At 47.1% G+C, this 20,765-nt stretch overlaps 1 protein-coding gene across 1 annotated transcript in view; it reads right to left on the bottom strand.

Annotated features, from left to right (window-relative positions):
• Window positions 1–20,765, bottom strand: part of TCERG1L (transcription elongation regulator 1 like) — a 246,313-nt gene that overhangs the window by 9,752 nt on the left and 215,796 nt on the right. Inside the window, exons 9-10 of the mRNA XM_064269162.1 lie at window positions 11,543–11,678; window positions 114–203 (exon numbers count right to left, since the gene is read on the bottom strand). Coding sequence (XP_064125232.1) covers window positions 114–203; window positions 11,543–11,678 — 226 coding nt within the window. The remainder of the gene's footprint in view (window positions 1–113; window positions 204–11,542; window positions 11,679–20,765) is intronic.

The raw sequence follows: 20,765 nt of genomic DNA, 5'->3' as shown, positions 1-20,765 counted from the left end.
GGAAAATGGCAGGATATGTTCATCAGCAATGAAAAGGTTATCATGATCTCAGGATGAAGAGCCATTTCAACACCATGTCTACAGTTAGGCATTTCACTCTGCTGCAGTGTTACCTGTTTTCTTTCCTCTGAGTTTAGCAGGAGATACCGTGGGTCAAACACAATTTTGTGTAATTCTTTCTCCCAGGTAGAAAACGCTGACACCTGAAGAAAGATATTCAACAGAGTCGCTTTTAGCATCTCGTGCTGAGCCTGGAGATTCAATGAAATGATCAATGGTACAAACAGCATTAAGGCACAACGGACTCAATTATGCAGTGTGTACAGAAGTGTTAGACATGTCAAGCTCTCTAAGAAAATCAATATTTAGAGCATTAGGAAATTTAATTTCTAGACATGACACTATTTCTTCTTTGAGTATCTTCCAGGTCCATGTACCTCTGATCTGAAGTCCCAATTGTATCTGTGGAGGTGGGGCCTTCCGGAATGTCACATCTTGAAGGAGAAATGACATTTATAAAATTTCTTGGAACCCAACAGTCTATTGCAGAGGGCAGTGTCTTAAAAATACGCTGGCTTAGCATAATTTTAGCTGATTTTTAATCAACGAACTTAAACTCTGTTTAGGTGTTTTATCAAAACAAAGTATTTTCTTTTACAATAGTTTTAGACTTAAAAAAAAAAAACCCTCAAAGATATCACACAGAATTACTACATACCACAAAGTCAGTTTCCCATATTGCTAACATCCTACATTAACAGGGTTTACTTGTCATAACTAATGAACTAATACTGATGAATTAATATTTACTGAAGTCCATACTTTATTCAGATTTCCTTATTTTTACCTAACGTCCCTTTTCTGTTCCAGGATCCCACCCAGGACACCACAAAACATTTAGTCCTCATGCCTCCTTGATTCTCTTGGCTCTGACAGTCTATCAGACTGTTCTTATCTTTGATCCTCTTGACAGTTTTGAGGAGGACAGGTCCCTCAGATGGGGTTGGTCTGATGTTTTTTTCTCAAGGTCTCATGTTTTTTCTACACTGGGGTTATCGGTTTGGGGAGCAGGACCACAGGGTGAAGAGCCCTTCTCCTCACATCATATCAAGGTTATAGACCAGCAACAGGACTTATCACTGTGGATAGTCACCTGGATCACCTGGTTGAGGTAGAGTCTGTCAGACTCCTCCCTGTGAAGTGACCCCCTCCCTTTTTCTGTACTGCATTCCTTGGAATGAAGTCAATATGCTCAGCTCACACTTAGAGGGTAGGAGTTATATACCCCTCCTCGAAGGTAGAGTAGTTATATAAGTTATTTGCAGTTCTTCTGGATGGGAGATTTGCCCTTTCTTCCACATTTATTTATTTATTCAATCATTTATTTGTATCAGTATGGACTCCAGGATATTTACTTTAATACTTTTTTTATTCGTATTGTTGTGCAAATTGTTCCAGTTCTGGCCATTGAGAGCTCTTTCAGTTGGCCCCTCTGACAAACCCCCATCATTTTGTTCTTTGAGCACGTCCTTACTTTCTGGTACTACACAATGCTCCAGGCTCATCTTGCATTTTTCCTGCCCTAGCTCTAGATTCAGTCGTTTCTCCAAGGAGCCCTGGTCCTCTTTTATGGAGAATGGTATTAGAAACCAAGATCTGGGGTGGGGTGTGCTCATTGTTAGTGGGATATGGTGCTCCTAGACTCTCTCAGCTGAAAGGCCAAGGGAATATTTAAGCCATTTACAACCATTGATGAAATATGGTCTATGCCTTTGGCCCCATGCTGGAGGCTGGGGATTCAGAGAAAGTAAATGAAGGGGCCCGGCATCAGGAAGTGCACGGTCTAGGAAGGCAGATTTGTGAACTAAGGGTCTCCTGAGAGGGCACCTGTGCCCTTCCAGCGATGCCAGTAGCTGCGGTGTCTTGGGGGAGGGGCATCTACATCAGCCTGGAGAGGTTTCCAGAGAGCTGGCCATGGGATGAATTTTGGAACATGGCTCACGAAGAACTGGAAGCATGCTCCAGGAGGGGCTCTCCGTGAGTGGAGGCTCTGGGACTCTTGAATTTGGGGTTGTGAAGGGACTGAAAGGGTTGAGCATGGTTGTTGGGGATGAAAGAGCCTGTGGAGGGGCCAGGAGGAAGAGGCAGAAGAGATGTCAGAGCAGATGTGCAGGTGTCCAAGGCATCTTTAGGGGTGTTACCTTAAGAGCAATGTGAAGAAGGAAAAGGCTGAGTGTGCATTTTTGGAAGGCCACTCGGCCTGGGCAGGGATGGAATTCTTGGGCATGGGGGAGGGGTATTGAGGAGGTGGGGGGGTGGGGGAGGGGATGCTAACTGGCCAAGGCAAAATCAAAACCCCATTAACATTCTTGCTTTTGAACAGGTTAGGATACTCCTGGTAGAAGTACTATTTGAAGAAACACATGCTTTATCTGGCTACATCAAATCAGACAGGATTTTTTTTTTTTTTTTTTTTGACAATTTCTATCTTCAGTAATCAGAATGAAAGCGCTTTAGTCATCCATGGCTGACTTGTCTTTTTTGGCTGAGAAGACCAGGCTCCAGCAAGGGGTCTTCTTCAACTGACTGAGAGCGAGGTCACATGCTGTTACCCCCAGGGTCTGGGCGAGGAATGGAGATCCAGGAAAGTGTCCAGTCAGATGAGTCCACTGTTCTCTGGTGGAATCACCTGACCACATGAGCATTTGGAGCTGCTAAGAGAGCAGCTGTGGCCAGCCCCAGTGCAGGTCAATGAAAAGGGCAACTGTCCACCCGGTACAGACCTGTGAGCACCCTGGAAGGCCCAGCTGTGCAGGGAGGGCAGGGGGCGATGAAGAATTGACTTCACGTGACTAACTGCACCAGCTGGCTGAGAATAAACCCTATGGAGCAAGACTACCCTGAAACACACGGGTCTCCATGAGTTGGAATTGACTTGCCAGCAACTGGTTTTGGTACACGTATAATAAAATTAATTTAAAAAAATTAGTAAGATAATCCTTGCCCCCAAAGGAATTTACAATCTTTCTGGAAGGCAAGGTAAGTCATATCCTCAATAACTACAATACAAAACCAAAAAAAAAAAAAAAAAGACAGCTGTGTCAGAGTAGAACTGTGCTCTAGTGAGTTTTCAACGGCTGAGTTTTCGGAAGCAGATCACCAGACCTTTCTTCTGAGGTACCTCTGGGTAGACTTGAAACACCAGCCTTTTAGTTGCCAGCCAAGCATGTTGACTGTTCGCATCGCCAGGGACTCCTAATGCAAAACAGGCTGTCTTACGTTTCCTAGCAGCATGCTAACAGTCACGCTAACAGCCAGCTAAGCAGGATGAGAATCACGGGAGCCTTGTGCGCATTCTGTGTTTAACCCCCTGTGTGGCTGTCACCCCACACTGTGGGGACCACGAGCACAGGGTCAGTGGGGTGTCATGGGCTACACCAGCATCACACCTGTCTTCCCTGTTCAGCCCCATGCTTCCGTGAGCACCCTCCTCTCCAGGGAGAGCTGGCCCAGCCCCTCTTTGATTCGGCATTAGCCTGTGGGCGTTAGCCTGTGGCAAATTAGCCTGTGGGTGTTAGTTACCCTACGGGCTCAGCCTGTGCGCTGCTCTCTATGCCCCTCCATTTCCACAGGTGAAGACACCGAGCTGGTGCTGAGAGCAAAGGCCCAGAGAGAGCAGAGCAGACCCTGAGGGTAAAGGCCCAGGCTGCAGTGAGTCAGGTCTGCTTCCAGGTCCCTGAGAGATGTCCCAGTAAACTGTAAAGTGTCAGCAGCAGTATGACCTAGGCAGGTCAGAGCCCCAGCTGTGGCTGCTGGCCTGCACGTTCTGGGTCACGTCCCTGCAGGGGAGATGGCAGGCAGGGGGAACCGCCACCTCAAGAGGGCAACCGGAACCCTCTCTGTGGAGACACAGCAAGGCCCTTCCTTTGAGAGCAGTTTTCCAGGCCCTCCCAACGAAGACAACCTTGTTTTGAAAACAAAGAAGCGCTTTTCCAGGACAAGTAGCAAAATGTCAACCTCATCATCACAGTAGTGATGACGGTCCTCTCATGCCTGAACTAGCGCAACACCTCCCAACGGCTCCTCCTTCCTCAAGAGCCAAATTCCCTCAGTTCACAGCCCACACACCCAGGAATTCCCTTTCCTAGGCCCTCAAACTGGTCAACCGTCCAGCGAGCACCAGGGCCCTTGTGGTTTGCCTCCTGCTTGCCTCCCAGCTTTGATGCTTCCCTGGCTGAGTGGAGCTTCAGGCTGCCCCCCAAGGGCCACCTTCCTGAGCATAGCTACCTGGTGGAGTAGACTCTGTAGCCAGGAAGACCCCCCAAAGCATGTCCCAGGCCCAAGGGTAGTCCACTCAGTCTAATGGGAGAGAACCACCTCCACTGAAAACATCTCAGCACCGTCCACCGGGAGGTGACAACCACCTTGTGCACAAAGGGTAATCATCACCGAAGGGTGGGAACCACTTATAACCCAAAACCAAATAACATGGTTCCCACTTCAGTTCTGGGGTTCCTGGGGACTGTGCCACTTCAGAGAAAAGCAGATTTGGTTTAAGGAGAGTGCTCTGAAACACTCAGGTATTGCTGAATGCTGAGCTAACGTGAGTCCTCCAGTGCTGGAAGCAGGGTGTCACCACCACTGAGGTGGTTACCCACCAAGCAGGGTGGGCATTTCTGGGAGCAGAGGGCATAAAAGCAGGCAGAGTGCTGTCTGTTTATTCTGACACCAAAGGCTATTCGAGTACTTTTCAAATCCTCAGCTCACAGGAGAGGCTGGGACCCAAATGGCCAGAGAAAAAGGATGAGGCCTGTCTGAGGGTTGCCCCTGCCAGATCTCGAACTGGGGGAGGAATTCTCCTACCTCAAAGAGGCCTTGCTCTTGGGAGCAACCCATGCCCCCTTCGTCCTTCAATTAATGCTGAACAGGCAGGCCGCTAGAGCCAGGTCGGGGCAGACCCAACCATGCACTGCTCCACATGGACCTGCAGGGAACAGGATGGGTGTGTCTGTCTGTCTGCATCCATCCATCCTCATGCACCTTCATGCATCGTTGCTACATGCCTGTGCTCTATCGCTGTCCCCAGAGAGCAACAACTGTCTCCCGTCAGCCATGCTGAGCTGGGTTTTCACCAGGTCTCCATTATGGGCCCAGTTCTTACCTCCAACACTAACACAGTTACTCCATAAGCTAATTTTTTTTGCCCAAATTTGATTGCCAAAATGTATATACACCTACTCCTCACTTACCAACTATCTCATTATACGACATTTCAAATTTATGACAATCGTAAAAAATCTATCTGACTATTTTATGCGTTAACGACGGACATCTGGTGGTAATGGTGCAAGGCGAGAGTAACGCTGGCTGTGATGGTTAAGGTTATGTATAAGCTTGGCTGGGCCATGACTCTCAGTGGTTTGGCAGTTATGTAGTGATGTAATTTAGCAGTTACAGTAATGATGTAGTCATCCTCCATTTTGTGATCTGATGTGGTCATCCTCCATTTTTGCATAATGCCCATTTTCACATAATGATCTGGTCTTTGGAACCTAACCATGTCAATAAGTGGTTGTACCCTGGCTTCTTCAGTACTTTAAACGGTGGTGTTGAGTTCAGAGCAGGGAGTGTTAATCATTGAGAGGGGTTGTTCCTTTTGGGTTCGTAAAAGTCAAAGCCTCACAGGGAGGAGCAACAGTTACATTCGTTCACCTTCACAGGTACATGATGGGAAGAGGTGGTTGTTTATCTCGGTGTCCCTCATAGTATTTATTAGTGTCTTAGTCTCCTTGGTGGCTATAACAAAGTGCTACAAACTGCGTGGCTTATAAGAACACAAATGTGTTGTCTTTATCTTCTGGAGGCTGGGGGCCCAAGACCAGGGTATCGGCTGTGTGGGTTCCTTCTGAGGCTCTGAGGGAGAATCTGTTCCTGCCTCTTTCCAGCTTCTGGTGACAGCTGGTGATCCTTGGGTTCCTTGGCTCCATAACTCCCATCTTCTCCTCTATCTTCATGGCCATCTTCACTCCGTCTGTCTCTGTTTCTGTGTCTATTCCCCTCTTTTATGAGGTCACCAAGCATATAGGATCAGGACCACCCCACTCCAGTGAGGCCGTATGTTACCCTAACTGGTAATGTCTTCAAAGCCCCTATTTCCAAACATGATCATACTCACAGGTGCAGGGTGAGGACTTAATCACACATCTGGGGACACCATTCAGTCCATGGCAGTCAATCTGTGCTTTCCTTCCTCTTCCCTTCCCTACATTCTTTCACCAGGCCAAAGTCACGTTCACAGGTGACCTTGAACATATCTCTTTGGGGCACAATTCAATCCATAACAATTAGTGTAGACAAACAAAACTCTATGTACTGCTATGTTCTGTTATGTTAAAAACACAAGAATAAGACAAGCAGACAAGGAGACTTCACAAAGGTGTGTGCAGAAAGGCTCGTCCTCTTGATGGATGGTGTTGGGCTGGGCTGGGGGCATCTTCCTCCTCCTCCTTGTCCTCTCCTCATTGATGGTCCCCTCGTGCCTGAGACCCTCTCCATCATGGCAGGTACCTCCCCTTAGCATCTTCTGCAGGCTGGTGGGCTGCTGGCCCACTCCCCTTCCTGCCATCTCCCCTGTCTTTCCCAACCTGGACTCGGGGGAATTCACTGATGGTCCCAGCAGAGTGAGGCAGAAGTCTCTTCTTACCTGAGTGGAGGGAGGCAGGGGACATGGGTATGGGGCTCTGAGTGGCACTGAGACCCAGGGCAGGTGGAGGTGATGGAGACTCAGCCATGGGGGAGTTTCTATGGGCCACCTGAAGCAGGCCACTGGCTGAGCCCACTGACTTCTGCTCTCAGGGGTTGGTAATTTCCTAGAGTGAAACCCGGTTCAAGTAGAACTGGCATCGTTAGGGATTGTGGGAGATGGGGTATGGAGCAGGGGATTGGAGGGGGCAGTCTTCGGGGCATCTAGGCTTGGACAGGGTCAGGGTGAACAGTTGACGGAGTGTGAGGTCTGTGAATTTCTCATTCTTATACAGATGTGGATCAAAGCTCCCAGGAGGCTCTCCTATGTAACAGGCCACAGTACTGGCCAGTCTCCCGAGGCTGACCACTGCCAGGAAGCTGGTCAATGTCACCACAGAGGACCTCCAAGATGACACCAGGAGTATCCCCTGGAGCCTCTGAATCAAAATGTGAGCTCTCAAGAGAACTTTTACTTTTCTGGCCCCGGGTTAAACCCAACCAACTTCCAAGGGATGCTTTAGAGCAGGAGGCCGTTCTAAGTAAAATATCTCCAATGCATTTATCTAAATAGGCAGGGTTAAATTAATCATCTGTTATTCAATTAAACTTGCCCCTTATAGACTGAAGTTTAAAAGGATATGTGATTTGTAATAGTAAAACAAAGCAAAACTAAACTAAAACTTCTGTTGAACCATCATGTACATGTCAGAAAGACACAAAACCATTGCCCTCCCCCAAATCACAGAGCCCATTGAACACTCTAGAGCATGCCCTTTTAAATTACTAGAAATCCCTGGGACCCAGCTTCATTGTTCCACAAGCACTTGAATTCCTGGACTGAAGAAGTGAACAAATGTGATAAAACATAGTATTAATCAGTGGGTCCATGAAAAGCTGACTCTCCTTGGCCTCATTTTCTAAGCAACTAGAAATCTAATGGGTTAGCTATCAAACTTTTCATGAGCTCCAGCAATTTATAAAATCTGCTGGCATATTTTATGAAGTCAGAATGCCATAAATGTGGCGTTGCTTTACAACCCTCACCATGAATTCAGGCTGACCTTTTCTGTTAAAGAACTGTATGGGCTCCTTCCTCTGACCCTTCCTCTGGGTTGGGGTCAGCCCTGGTCCTTCTCTCACAGGGTAAAGATGGAACACCAAGCCTGGTGCTTCACACCCCCGTGTTGTTTTTGCCAACCCTCACGTATGAGTCTGTGACTCATAGGCTGAATCAAATCATCCACCCTCAACAAGGCAGGCATGCAACAAAAATCTCACTAGTAAAATCTATCAACCACTGCCATTTGGGTACATTCATGTGACCATATATAAATTGAGCTCCCTGCAGTCCTGGTTTTGAGAAGGAAGGGCAGTCTCCCAAGCAGCACTAATACCCCATGCACTCTGGCTTAATGCCATGTCCATAAAGTGGGCCTGGTTGGCTTCCAAAACAAACAGCTGGACAACTTAGATGTTAATAAAATGAAATGAATTTTTGCTTGTATTTCTCGATGTTAATAAGGCTTTCATGTCTCAGGGAAGATGAGTCAGGTCTGCTGTTCAGGGATCCACTCTGAAGAGACAGGTTAGGGGTATTTAGAAACTAGAGATCCCGTGTATTTCTGTGATGCTCTCGTGGTCAGAGGAGGTGCACGTGGTAGAGGCTAAGGCCCTGCACTCCAATCCCACAACTGAGCAAAGCGCCATATCTAAACTCTCCCCTTTCTTCTCACTGTCCAATACCCTGTTTTTCCTAACTTGGTTTACTCCTCCCATCAAAGCAGTCAAGAAATCAAAGCACACATTGCATTGGGCAATTCTGCTGCAAAAGACCTCTTCAAGACGTTAAAAAGCAAAGATGTCACCTTGAAGACTAAGGTGCGCCTGACCCAACCCATGGTGTTTTCAACCACCTCATAGGCATGCAAAAGCTGGACAATGAATAAGGAAGACTGAAGAAGACTTGACACCTTTGAATTATGGTATTGTTGAACAATATTGAATATACCATGGACTGCCATAAGAACAAATATACCTTGGAAGAAGTACAGCCAGAATGCTCCTTAGAAGAGAGAATGGTGACATACTTTGGACATGTTATCAGGAGGGATCAGTGCCTGGAGAAGGACACCAGGCTCGGTAAAGTGGAGGGTCAGTGAAAAAGAGATAGATCCTCAACAAGATGGATTGACACAGTAGCTGCAACAATGGGATCAAGCATAACAATGATTGTGAAGATGGTGAAGGACCAGGCAGTGTTTTGCTCTGTTGTACATAGTGTGGCTATGAGTTGGAACTGACTCTCCAGCACCTAACAAAAACAACAACATAAAAGAAAAACCTTCTGGTCTAACACTTGAGATGCTTGCAGAACTTAGAGCGTTCTCCCTATTTCAACAGTTCCTCCAACCCGTCATTGCAATATCCCCTTCCTCCCCACCGCCCTCCTGCAAGTCCTTTTGAATAGTCTCTCCTTACCAAGTTCACGGTATCCAAAGGGGGGTCTGAAAGTTCTGACCTCCCAAGAGCTTGTGATCTCTCAAGTTAACTTCAGCAATGTGGCAAGTGACATGACAGCAGACGTGAGGTGTCATATAGCAGTGGGGGCAGGGGCATCAGGGTGGGCATGGAGAAGGCCTCCCAGGGAAGGGGATCCCCCTGTCAAGAGTAGAAGGAGGGTGGGTGAGATGAGGGGTGGTAGCCCACCTGTGACACTCTATGCATTGCATGGTGGTGAGATTGGGTAGGGGCACTGGAGACCATAAGACCAATCTGCCTGCAACAGAATGAGCTACCCCATTGGTTTATGATGACAGTGTTTATGTGGAGTAAATGCAGAGTTCAAAGTCTCCTTCAACATTCAGAGGATGGCAGTGTGAACAGCAGACTCATTTCTGCAGTGTATGAAGAAGAAGGGCCTGCATAGGCAAGAGCAGGAACACACACCGCCCTCGTTGTTCTTGGTTCTTCACCTTTCTGGCATGGTACTTAGCGTGGATGTTCACATGGATTTTGTTTGCATGTCTTTGAAGTTTGAAGTGGAAAGGCTGAGCAAAAGCTGGAGAAAAGGAAAATGAAGAAGTCACTGCACTCAACGACCCTTTCCCACCTATGATGTCACTTGTCTTCAACAGGCTTGGTGGAGAGCAGGCCAGATGCAGACTATACCACAGGACGCTCCGTGCTACAGTACTTCTGTAATCATATCAGCTCTAGGGCTTGGAAAAGGATGAAAGTGGGGTAGGGAAGTGTTGGGGATACAGTTGGTTTTTAAAATAAAATTTTAACCAATAGATAAAGATTTTAAAATCATGTTTTTTGAAAAAATGTCACCCATCCATATCAGGGACCATTCATGTGTGTGAGTGTATGAATGTGTACATGTATATGTGAGTGTGCCTGCATGCATGTGTGTGGTGAGTGTGTGAGTGTCACTCCCTTTTTGTACTTCCGTGTTACTTGGCGTGTATGTTGATTTAGCTCAACACATTGCACAGTAGTTTTGAGTTTACAAGTCTATTTTTCCTTCTAGTTCCTTGAGGCCAGGGAGTATGTCTTATTTCTGAGCGAATGGCTAAAGACATGAACAGAGGCATGTGTTAAAATTCACAGTGCAACAGAAGAGCACCTCCCATGGAGGGGGGTTGAGCCAAGCCCAACATAGGTCTGGGCTGCAACCTCAGTTCTGAGTGAGTTACGCTCGACTCCCTGGGTGTGCTTCGGTCTCCTCCGGCAACTCCTCCCTGGCTCTCTTCTTTGTGCCTTCCATGTCTCTGTCCTCAGCTGTACTCTACTGGGCAGGGCAGGGACCAGGAGACAGCCTGGGGTGGGGTGATGACTGTGAGAGAATTTGCTTTTGAATTCACAAGGCCATTTAAAGTGTTCAGTATAACTACCATCTCACGTAGGGCCCCATTACAACCTCTGCATTCCTTTTCATTTTGTGAAGAAATCCAAATGGTCTAAAATATTGTATCTGCTCATCTTACACTCAAAAGCCAAGGCAGGGAATAAAACTCTCTGGAAGGAGATATGATTATAAATTTACCCCTGAATTCAAAACGAGACCCATAAATGAACTGCCATTAAGATATCCTAATTTATGAAGAAAATAGTTGAATTAATTTATCAGCGCATAACTCCCTCCTGGGGTAAGATGCTTCTTTGAGGCATGTATAGCTTAACCTAAGAAGTCTCTGTGTGATGCAACCAGTTAACACGCTTGGTTGCTAACCAAAAGGCTGGAGGTTCGAGTCCACCCAGAGGCCCTTCAGAAGAAAGGCCTGTGATCTACTTTTGAAAGATTAGCCATGGAAAGCTCGGTGGAGCATAGCTGTGCTTTGACGCACATGGAGGCACCAGGACTTAGAGGTGACTCAGTAGCAACTGGTTCTGTGTTTGGGTTTTATACTGTGACCTCGTCTGACTCCAGCAGAAATAGTATCAACACAGGGGGGTCCTACTGCTTTGTGATCCCTTCTCCATCCCTTCTAAGCAGACAGGCTCATGCTTACCGCTCACAGCTCCACACATGAAGACAGCTGTGCCCAACACCACCAGGCCCTTCAGAACTCCCCTAGTCTCCTTTAGGAGAAGCAGCAGGACTCCTTTACATGGTGTTCACCCCCTTTGGCCTCAGATCATCTGGTACCTAAGTTTCTCTCAGCTTGATTATAAGGACTCAGTAAGGAGAAAAAAAGAAGGTTCTTTCACTGGCGGCAGGTAGTTATTCTCTGACCCTCTTGGAGGAGAGCATTCTTTATTCTCATGCCCCATGTTGCCTGCGTGGTGCCCTTACCCCTCTCTCCAGGAGCATGTCACGGAAATGTGTCACCCTTTCTTCCAGGGGCAGGAGGATCTGGGGTGGAGGCGTCTTGGTGGTTCCATCCTCCCTCTCTGCCTCCTCTGGCTCTGAACTCTGGTGACCTTCAGTCCTGAGAGGACACAAACACAGAGAGTTAACAAACTCTTGGAGACTCAACCTTTAAAACCCTCCAGGTAGCTCTTTAGGGAGCAATGTTTCTTTGAGCCCTTTTAAAGCCAGGTAAAGTTGATCCAGCAAAGGCAGGGATTTTTAAAATGGAACTTTCCTTGAGGTACTGTGGAAATTCTCTTGGGATGCAAACCATTTTGTTAATTTGTGGCCAGAGTTTGAGACAAAAGCCCTGACCACATTGCCTGTTCTCCAGCACAGAAGAGGATGGGCATGCCTGTGAGTGGAATTGCACCTGTGTTCCTGGGTTCACTGGGATGTAAGCCATGCTCACGACCTTGTTGCCTAGATGCACCATCAAGGAGAGGCCAAGGGCAGGCCTTTTCATGTGAACACATCATGGGAGCACACACCTGGTTACTGTTTTTTTAGAGGAACACTCATTTTGGAAAAATGCACGGAAGACAGTTATGGACAACTACAGACACTGGGTGCACCTGACTCAAAGGGAGATTTAGTGACACAAGGGGAGACTTGGACTCTTCCTGGGCAATCTGCATGGAGAACAGAGGAGAGGGAGCCTGGAGAAGCTTCCCTTCTTCAGCACAGAGGTGGCACCAAGCCAAGGCCCAAGACACAGTAAGCAGCACAGGAGCAGACACAGGTGGGGCCCAGAGTGGGCTTGGAGGCAGGGACTGGGCAGGCAGGCTCCACTGCAGCTAGATGCTCCCTGCATTTCCCCCCTCACCTGGGGGCTCCCCCGTTCTACAAGGGAAGGGAGAGGCATACCTTTATTAACCACCAATTCTGCCTTGCATTATTTTATTGAACTGGCCATTTGATAGACTTCTTTATGCTTCTACACTATTCTAGAAGCATCTGGATATCCCCTTCTAAAGAACTTAAATCTTTGCTGCTGGAAGAAAACATTTGGCCCACATGCAGATACAGTTAGTCTCACACCTGGCTTTTCCTCCTTCCCTGACCTGGCCCTGCCTGGGAGCAGGTCTGCCCAGAGTAATTCCTGTCCTCATGGACACGACCTGCAGTGACCACTCTGGCCCCCTCACTTGGCGCTGCCTCCTCCCTGGCCCAGATGGCACCACACCTGTCCAGCACCAGCACTGTGGCTATTCAAAACTGGTGGTGTGAATCTCCTCTCCCATCAGTGTCACCCTTTAGATCATAGTCTGTGAGCCTCATGCTCCATGATCACTTAGTTCACGGTAGACCAGCAATCATAAAGAGAAATGCACCAAAGAAGAATAGTCACTTGTTGTCCCTGTCTAGGGCATTGTGGAAATGAATTAGTTACCTTTTTTAGGATGTGCCAAGAATCATAATATTCTATGTTTAACAAGGGCTTTTCACTCACAGGGGTTGTAATATAGATTAATCCAACCTAATACAAAATGCATAAGGAAAAATTGTTTGCTCAGCCCACTAGGGGATTTTATTTATAGACCAACTATTTTGGGAGAATTCTCATTCTTTGCTTCATAGGTGATCATGTGGAATTTTGAAAAATGAAACTTACCAGTGGGTTTGCAATTGTATCATATTCTAAATGGTACAATTAGGATCTCTTTGTAATAAATTTCCATTAGTTAAAAATAGAGGTTTTACAACAAGGCTTACACTGTTGTAACTTGAAATAAGATTAATAGGAAAGTTGTAAGTTCACCAATGATATCCTATTACATCTTATTCAACAGAACATCTTGTTCCAGACCACTGGATGACTTCAAACTGCTAGGCTCTCAGTTCCATTAGAACTGGTCAAAAGCGAATGCAAAACAGCTAAGTCTATTTTTGATATTCTTGCGGCTAAATGATTTCCGTACCTTTAGCAGAAAGTAATTACTAATACTTTTAGTTAGAGGAGCTCAAGTCAAAAATTTGCCAAGGGTGAGAGGCAGCCTCCCCGAGGGCATGCTAACTAGGTACCCACACACCGTGCTGTGTGGGGTGGGGAGCCTCTCACTGGGCAATGGTTCCACTGCCTCAATGATACCACAGGAAGCTGGTGCACTGCTTCTGGAAATTTCCCAGGCCAAATGTATAGGTGGAAAGGGGCTTGGTCGTGTCCTACCTTCCACCCGTGGCAGATGTTCCCCAAATCGGGAGACCACAGTCCTGGGACCTCTTCACCCCTGGAACAGCACACACCCTGCCTTTTTTTGGAAGACCTTTTTGGAGACATTGCAGTTGGCCCTCCCTGTGCAGGGTCCTACTGCCCCGTTCTGCACCCCACGCCAGTGGTTATGCTGCCTCCCCTCCTCCCTCTGATTACCACTGAGCTGGTTCAGCTGAGCTGTCAGTGATGTGTGTGCTTGCGCGTGTGTGCACATGTATGCACACGTGTGCCCATGTGTGTGCATCTCTCCACGCGTCAGTAGATCTATCAAGGCAGGGCTTTCCGGTTTTGCCCACGTGCAGAGGGCAGCAGATCACCAGGTAACATGCACTAGACCCTGGCTGCACACCAACCCCAGGAATGACCTTCCTTTTACGGACAACAAACTTCAATGAGTTCCTCTGGGCTGAAGAGGCTTCAGGCCAATGCCTGGAGGCCACCTCTCCCACGCCTCTTCCCCACCTGGTTCTCTCCACTGAGCAGCCTTCAGGTCAGGACAGTTGCCCTGGCTCAGAAAGTTACAACTTGCAAACAGCTGCCTGTGCGAGGTCAAAGGAAAGTACCTGAAGGTAAGCAGCTTTTTATTGCCCAGTCTATGATGGAGAGGGAGAGAGAGGCATCCTGAAGAGGGAAGCCTTTCTGCTCACCTCTTTTACGGCAGGTTTATTTCTCAGCACGTCTGATACAACAGGCCATTCACTCAAATATTGATACCCAATTGGATCATCCATGTCACCCAGATAAGTGGAAGCTTGGGCTGTGGAGCCCGGTGGACCAGAGATCAACTCACGATCTGGGAAAGTGTGGGAAAGCTAGGTACTTCCATTTCCTCACATGGGTGATAAGTGCCCACACAGGAGGTGCTGTGAGGATTCAAAGAGACAATCCACATTAATCCCCAGGGCGGCCTCTGACTCTCACCAAGTATCTTCTTCCCTCTCTCTCTTTTCTCTTTCTCCCCTTTCTTCCCTCCTCCCTCTCTCCCCTCCCTCCCTGCTTCCCGTCCTTTCCTTGTGTCTGTGTGTCACAACTTGCTGTGCGCTCCACTAGGCATAAAGGAGGCTGTGACCCAAACAAGGGGGACTCCCTCCCCAGTGGGAGCTTACACTCTAGTGGGGCATTGATTCTGGCCACACACACATAAACCACACCTGCGATAGGTGTTTCAGGGGTGAAACACATGGTGCAGCAAGGTTTCAGTACCAGGGGGTTTGCATGGTGGTCTTTGGTTATGTTCCCACTCACACAATCATAATCTGCGGAAATAGAAGACTTGGATTTGACCAGTGCCTGAACACAGAAAGTGAGAGGGGAGGAGGGAGAAGAGCTGAGTGGAATCGGTGCTGGTAGACTGGGAACCATGGTGGCGCCATCATAGGTAAAGAAGATGCTGCCATCTGAGAGAGCACCTGCCCCGGAGAAGAAACCAACTGAAGTAGGTTGGGTGTAAGGTGCCACTGATCTTCGCAGGTGAGGGCAGGGGAGGGCAGGTGAGGGCAGGTGAGGGTGTCTTGCTGCAAAACCTCAGTCAGATCATGGAAACTCTCTGAGCTTATTTTTCTTGAAAATCAGTGATTTGAACAAGATAATCTTGAAATGTCCACAGTGCTGGGAGTCTATGATTCACTTGCGAGCTTGTTAATTTCATTCTGTTGAAATATTTAAGCATCTTGATCTGCCATCATCTTACTAGCTCTGCCTCCCAAGTTTCTGTCCCCTATAAATTTGACAAACAAGTACCCTGTGTTTCCATCCAAGACTGTGAAAATGTTCAGCAAGAAATGCCAAGGTAGAAATTTCTGGAAGGTGCCATCAGCCTCAGGCCCTGCAGGCAAACAGTAGTTCTCATCTGCACAGTGGGCAGGGCTCCGCCACAGAAGAGAGACATCCCAGGGCTGGCATGTATCCCACAGTCTATCTCTGCATGTGGAGACGTGGCCACCATCTGGGGTCCTTGTGACTGCCAGCGAGGCCAGTGGTGGGGGCTGCCACCTGTGGTGGCTCCAGAAACTGTGAAGACCAGACCCTTGCAGGGAGGGATGGCTTGGTGACTCTGTTTTGTTTCACAAGCGATCCAATCTGTCTCTTGCTGCCCTGGGCCCTGACCTTCACAATGCAAACCCCCATACCCTCCCTTCCTGCCTGGGTTTGGCTTCCCTGGCAGAGAGTAATGTGGACGATGTCTCTGCTTTATCTACTGATTATTTGTATCTACTGATTACTTCTAACCACCGTGCACTTTCATGCTCTGCCAGGCTCTCCAGGGACAGTTAGAAGCGGAGTGAGCTGGAGAGAGTGCTGGGATGGGGGTCCAAGGAGTTGGGTACCATTTAATTTGTTTCAGTGCAATTAAATGGGTGCTGACTGAGGACTGCTGCCCAGGGAAGGGCTGGCCTTCTGTTTGTCCTGGCTACCCTGGGGCTCTCCCCTGCCCCTCTGTGGTGACATCATTACAGTGCCTGTGTGCTGGCAGCCCAGCCTGACCCTGTGAGTGGAGGGCCGTCACCTCTCCCCATTGTCTCAGGACTGGCCCTTTCCTGGCAGTGGCAGCCTTGGCAGATGAAACACTCTCCTCTTGCATCCTTGTCTCCCACTGGGATCCACTCTCTTGTGCTCATCGCTCTGGCCACTGATAGTATGCTGGACTTCTTCACCTCTGGGCCTTGCCCACCAGGCTCTTCTTCACCTCTGGGCCTTGCTCACCAGGCTCTCCCTCACCTCTGGGCCTTGCCCACCAAGTTCTTCCTTATCTCTGGAACTTGCCCACCAGGCTCTCCCCGGAGTACCTTCCCTGGCCCCTGTTCTTCCACAGTCCTTCTGGGCTCAGGGTGGTGACCAGGCTGGTGACCTGCTGACCCTCTGACGGGCTGCACTCCAGGCTTATGCAGCTGGCAGACACCCTATGCTCTGGCTAAGGAAGCCTCTTCTGGTCTGCCGCCCTTCCCTGCGGGGGCCCCTTGAAGGCAAGGCTGAGGAGCATTCATTTGCTCGTCTCCAGCAGTAAGCACTGAGCTCCGTGCCCCAAAAGCAGTGGATCAGTGTTGGGTCTGTTTCTCGAGATTTCCCTGGAGACACACCAGATACAGCTGAGCTGGTTTCTCTTTCTGAAGGGGACGGGCTGCCTCGGGGCCTCCCTGGCTATTGTAGCTTTTGTCTTTGATCCTTTTGGAATTAGTTGAGCATGTAATTATCACCACATTGAGTAAATCTCCTGATTTGTGGCCATCTACTGACATTGACTGCTGCTTCCATGGGTGGTGACTCTGGACCCAAGTAAAATAAAATCCTTGACAACTTCAATCTTTTCTCCATTTATCTTGATACAGTTTATCGGTCCAGTTGTGAGGATTTTTGTTTTCTTTATGTTGAGGCGTAATCCATACTGAAGGCTGTGGTCTTTGATCTTTATCAGTAAGTGCTTCAAGTCCTCCTCTCTTTCAGCAAGCAATGTTGTGTCAAGAAGTCAAATGATTTATTGTATTGGGCAGATCTGCTGCAAAAGACCTCTTTAAAGTGTTAAAAAGCAAAGGTGTCACTTTGAACACCAAGGTGAGCCTTACTCAAGCCACGGTATTTTCAATCATCTCATATGCATGCAAAAGCTGGATGATGAATAAGCAAGACTGAAGAAGAATTGATGCCTTTGAATTATTGTGAGGACAGTGCAGGACCAGGCAGTACTTTGTCCTGTTGTACCTAGGGTTGTTACGAGTTGGAACTGACTCGATGGCACCTAACAACAACAACAACACTGACATTGAATTCTGTTTTCGTTGAATGGAGGTGTCAAAGGGATTCGTGACACAAGGCAGTTTCTGTCAATGCCCTGTGGGTTTGGTGTTTGCTGTAGAGGCTGGGAGTGGGGCTTAGGAATCAAGCAAGACTGGGACCCCTTCGACGAAGTCTTCTGTCTGTGAACATTCATTAACCTCTCCAAGCTCTGGCTTCTTTATCCCCAAAATGGCACCAACAACAATAACAACTGGAGCAGCATCACAGGAATGATGAAAGGCTGAGTGTTGAGCACTGAAGTTTGATCTCTACTGAAATACCTGGTTTTGAACCTGGACTCTCTCCTCACTATCTCTTTGTTCTTGGGGAAGTCTTGTCATTTCACTGCCTCTCAATTTGTTTTCTCCAATTTTAAAATGGGAGTAATAATAATACCAAGCACTTAGGATTTTTGTAAGAATTAAACAAAATAACAAGTACATCTGGCATATGGTGAGCACTCTGCGTCCCAGATCCTCTCCTCTCTGCTTTGCCTTTACTACCTCATTCAATCCTTTCCACAACCTATGGGGCGATAATGGGTATCACCCTCATTTTAAAGTTGAGAAAACTAAGACAATGCATTTAAAGTGCTTAGCACATGGCTGGATCTTACATAACTAAACTAATGATGATGATGATGGCAATGATGGTGACGATTATGATGGTGGTGATGGTGATGGTGATGATGATGATGGTGATGATGATGTCGATGGTAATGATGATGGTGATGGTGGTGACGATGATGATGATGGTGATGGTGACAGTGATGATGATGATGATGGTGATGGTGATGGCAGTGACAATGATGACAACGATGGTGATGGTGATGCTGATGGTGATGGTGGCAATGGCAATGGTGATAGTGATGATGATAATAGTTATGGTGGTGGCAGTGATGATGATGATGGTGGTGGCAATGATAACAATGCTGCTGATGATGGTGATGATGATCATGGATTTTCACCTGCGTTGCCTCTAGTAGATTTCTGACCACCCACAACAGTCCTCCCCGGGCTGGATCCAGCCCTCCGTTCGGCTGGGTGACATCTCATCTTTTATTAGATTTGATGGATGGGGGAAACCTATTCTTTCTGTAGGCAAAAAGATCTGAGAATTTATCATCAAAATACTGCCAGCCTGTCACTCCCATTTTAGACACAACACGAAATTCTGTAGGAATCAAAGTTTCTGTTAATCTCTTTGCCTTGTGGCGGGCTCAGACAAATGGACTTCAGATGACAAAACTTTTTTAGCCTTCAAGCCGTGCAGTGCAGATGCTTGCCTTTTGGCACCACCAGGAAGATTGGTCCATCAATTGGGAGGGCTGCAGGTCCCTGAGCAGGGGCTGTGACGTGAGGGGCTGAGCACAGAGGGTCTGCCAACACTGCACTTGGCTGTGGATAGTCATCCTTGAGGAGGATGGCTCTCCAGGGATGTAGTCAGTGCCAGGGGAAAAATCTGGGCTCTGGGACCTTGACTCTGTCCCCAAGTAGGGATCCTGCAAGGAGCTAGATGAGCTCAGGAGGAACAGCAGGCAGAGACGAACGCACAAGGGTGGGCAGGGATACGTATGTGGCCTGACTTGAGGGGAAGTGCTAGAGCCCAGGAACTAGGAATGCTATCTCAGGCCACCCTCCCCTTATCCTCATTTCAGCTAAACACAAGCAACAGAAAATGATAATACTGTAACTGTATACACAGTTACTAACAGAAAACCCACTCCCATCAAGTCAATTCTGACTCACAGTGACCCTATAGAATAATGAACAGAACAATGTTCTCACAGGTAGCAGAGGCAAGGCAAAAAGGCATGCCCAAGAATTTGATAAAATCTTTAACTGAATATTTCAAAAGAGCTATTTTTCTCATGAAAATGATAGGTGCTATAAAACAACAGCATATATCAGACTAAAAAGATGAGAATAAAAGAATATTGGACAAAAGGAAGATTTGAAAAGAGTTTTATAAAAGAACCCAGGAAATAATTAAAAATAAAAGGAAAAAAAATGAAGAATAAACTAGAAGGTATACATACACACACACCCACAAAACTAAACCCGTTGCCGTCCACTTGATGTCGCCTCAGATGCCATACTACAGTGCCTTAAGCGCAGTACATGACGAAAAGGAGAGGGAAACTGAAAAATAATACAGGAAGATTAAAAAAGGATTTGAAAGAAAGCAATGTGGTAGAAAGGCAAAGGAGAATCCAACAGCACAGTCTCCAATAAAGAAACTCAAAGCAATGAAATAGAAAAAAATACTAAAAAAAATTCAAGAAAAATTTCCTTACACAAAGATGCTTGCCTAGATTTTGAAAGGTTATACCTCATGCCTGAGAAAGTTACATTTCAGGAATCACCAACATACTCTGCCATTAGCTTCTACGGCGAACTCTGGCTGTACTTCTTCCAAGACAGATTTGCTCATTCTTCTGGCAGTTTACGGTGTATGCAAAACTCTTTGCTAACACCATAATTCAAAGGGGTCAATTCTTCTTTGATCTTCCTTATTCATTGTCCAGCTTTCGCAAGCATATGAGGCCATTAAGAATACCATGGCTTAGTCCTCAAAATGACATCTTTGGTTTTTAACACGTTAAAGGGGTCTTTTGGAGCAGATGTGCCCACTGCATACGTCATTTGATTTGACTGATGCTTCCATGGGTGTTGACTGTGGATACAGGTAAAAATGAAATCCTTGGTAACTTCAATATTTTCTCAGTTTATCATGATGTTGCTCATTGGTCCAGTTGTGAAGATTTTTGTCTTCTTTATGTTGAGGCGTAATCCATACTGAAGGCTGTAGTCTTTGATCTTCATCGGTAAATTCTTCAAGTCCTCTTCACTTTCAGCAAGCAAGGTTGTATCATCTGCATAACACAACTTGTTAATGAGTCTCCCCCCAATCCTGATGCCCCATTCTTCTTCATATAGTTCAGCTTCTCAGATTATTTGCTCAGCATACAGACTGAGTGGAAGTATGGTGGAAGGATACAACCCTGACACATACCTTTCCCGACTTTAAACCACGCAGTATCCTTCTGTTCTTTTTGAACGACTGCCTCATTGTTTGGGTAAGTCTGGGTAGGGTAGTGGAAAGGTGGGGGTTAATCATACTGCTTCAGTTTTTTATGTTTAGCATTACCATAATAAAAAGATTAAGAGATAGGTAAAT

The sequence above is a fragment of the Loxodonta africana genome, chromosome 16 (assembly GCF_030014295.1).
Source record: "Loxodonta africana isolate mLoxAfr1 chromosome 16, mLoxAfr1.hap2, whole genome shotgun sequence".
Lineage (NCBI taxonomy): Eukaryota > Metazoa > Chordata > Mammalia > Proboscidea > Elephantidae > Loxodonta > Loxodonta africana.
Note: the sequence above shows the minus strand (reverse complement) of the source record. Positions and strands in the feature narration are given on the sequence as shown.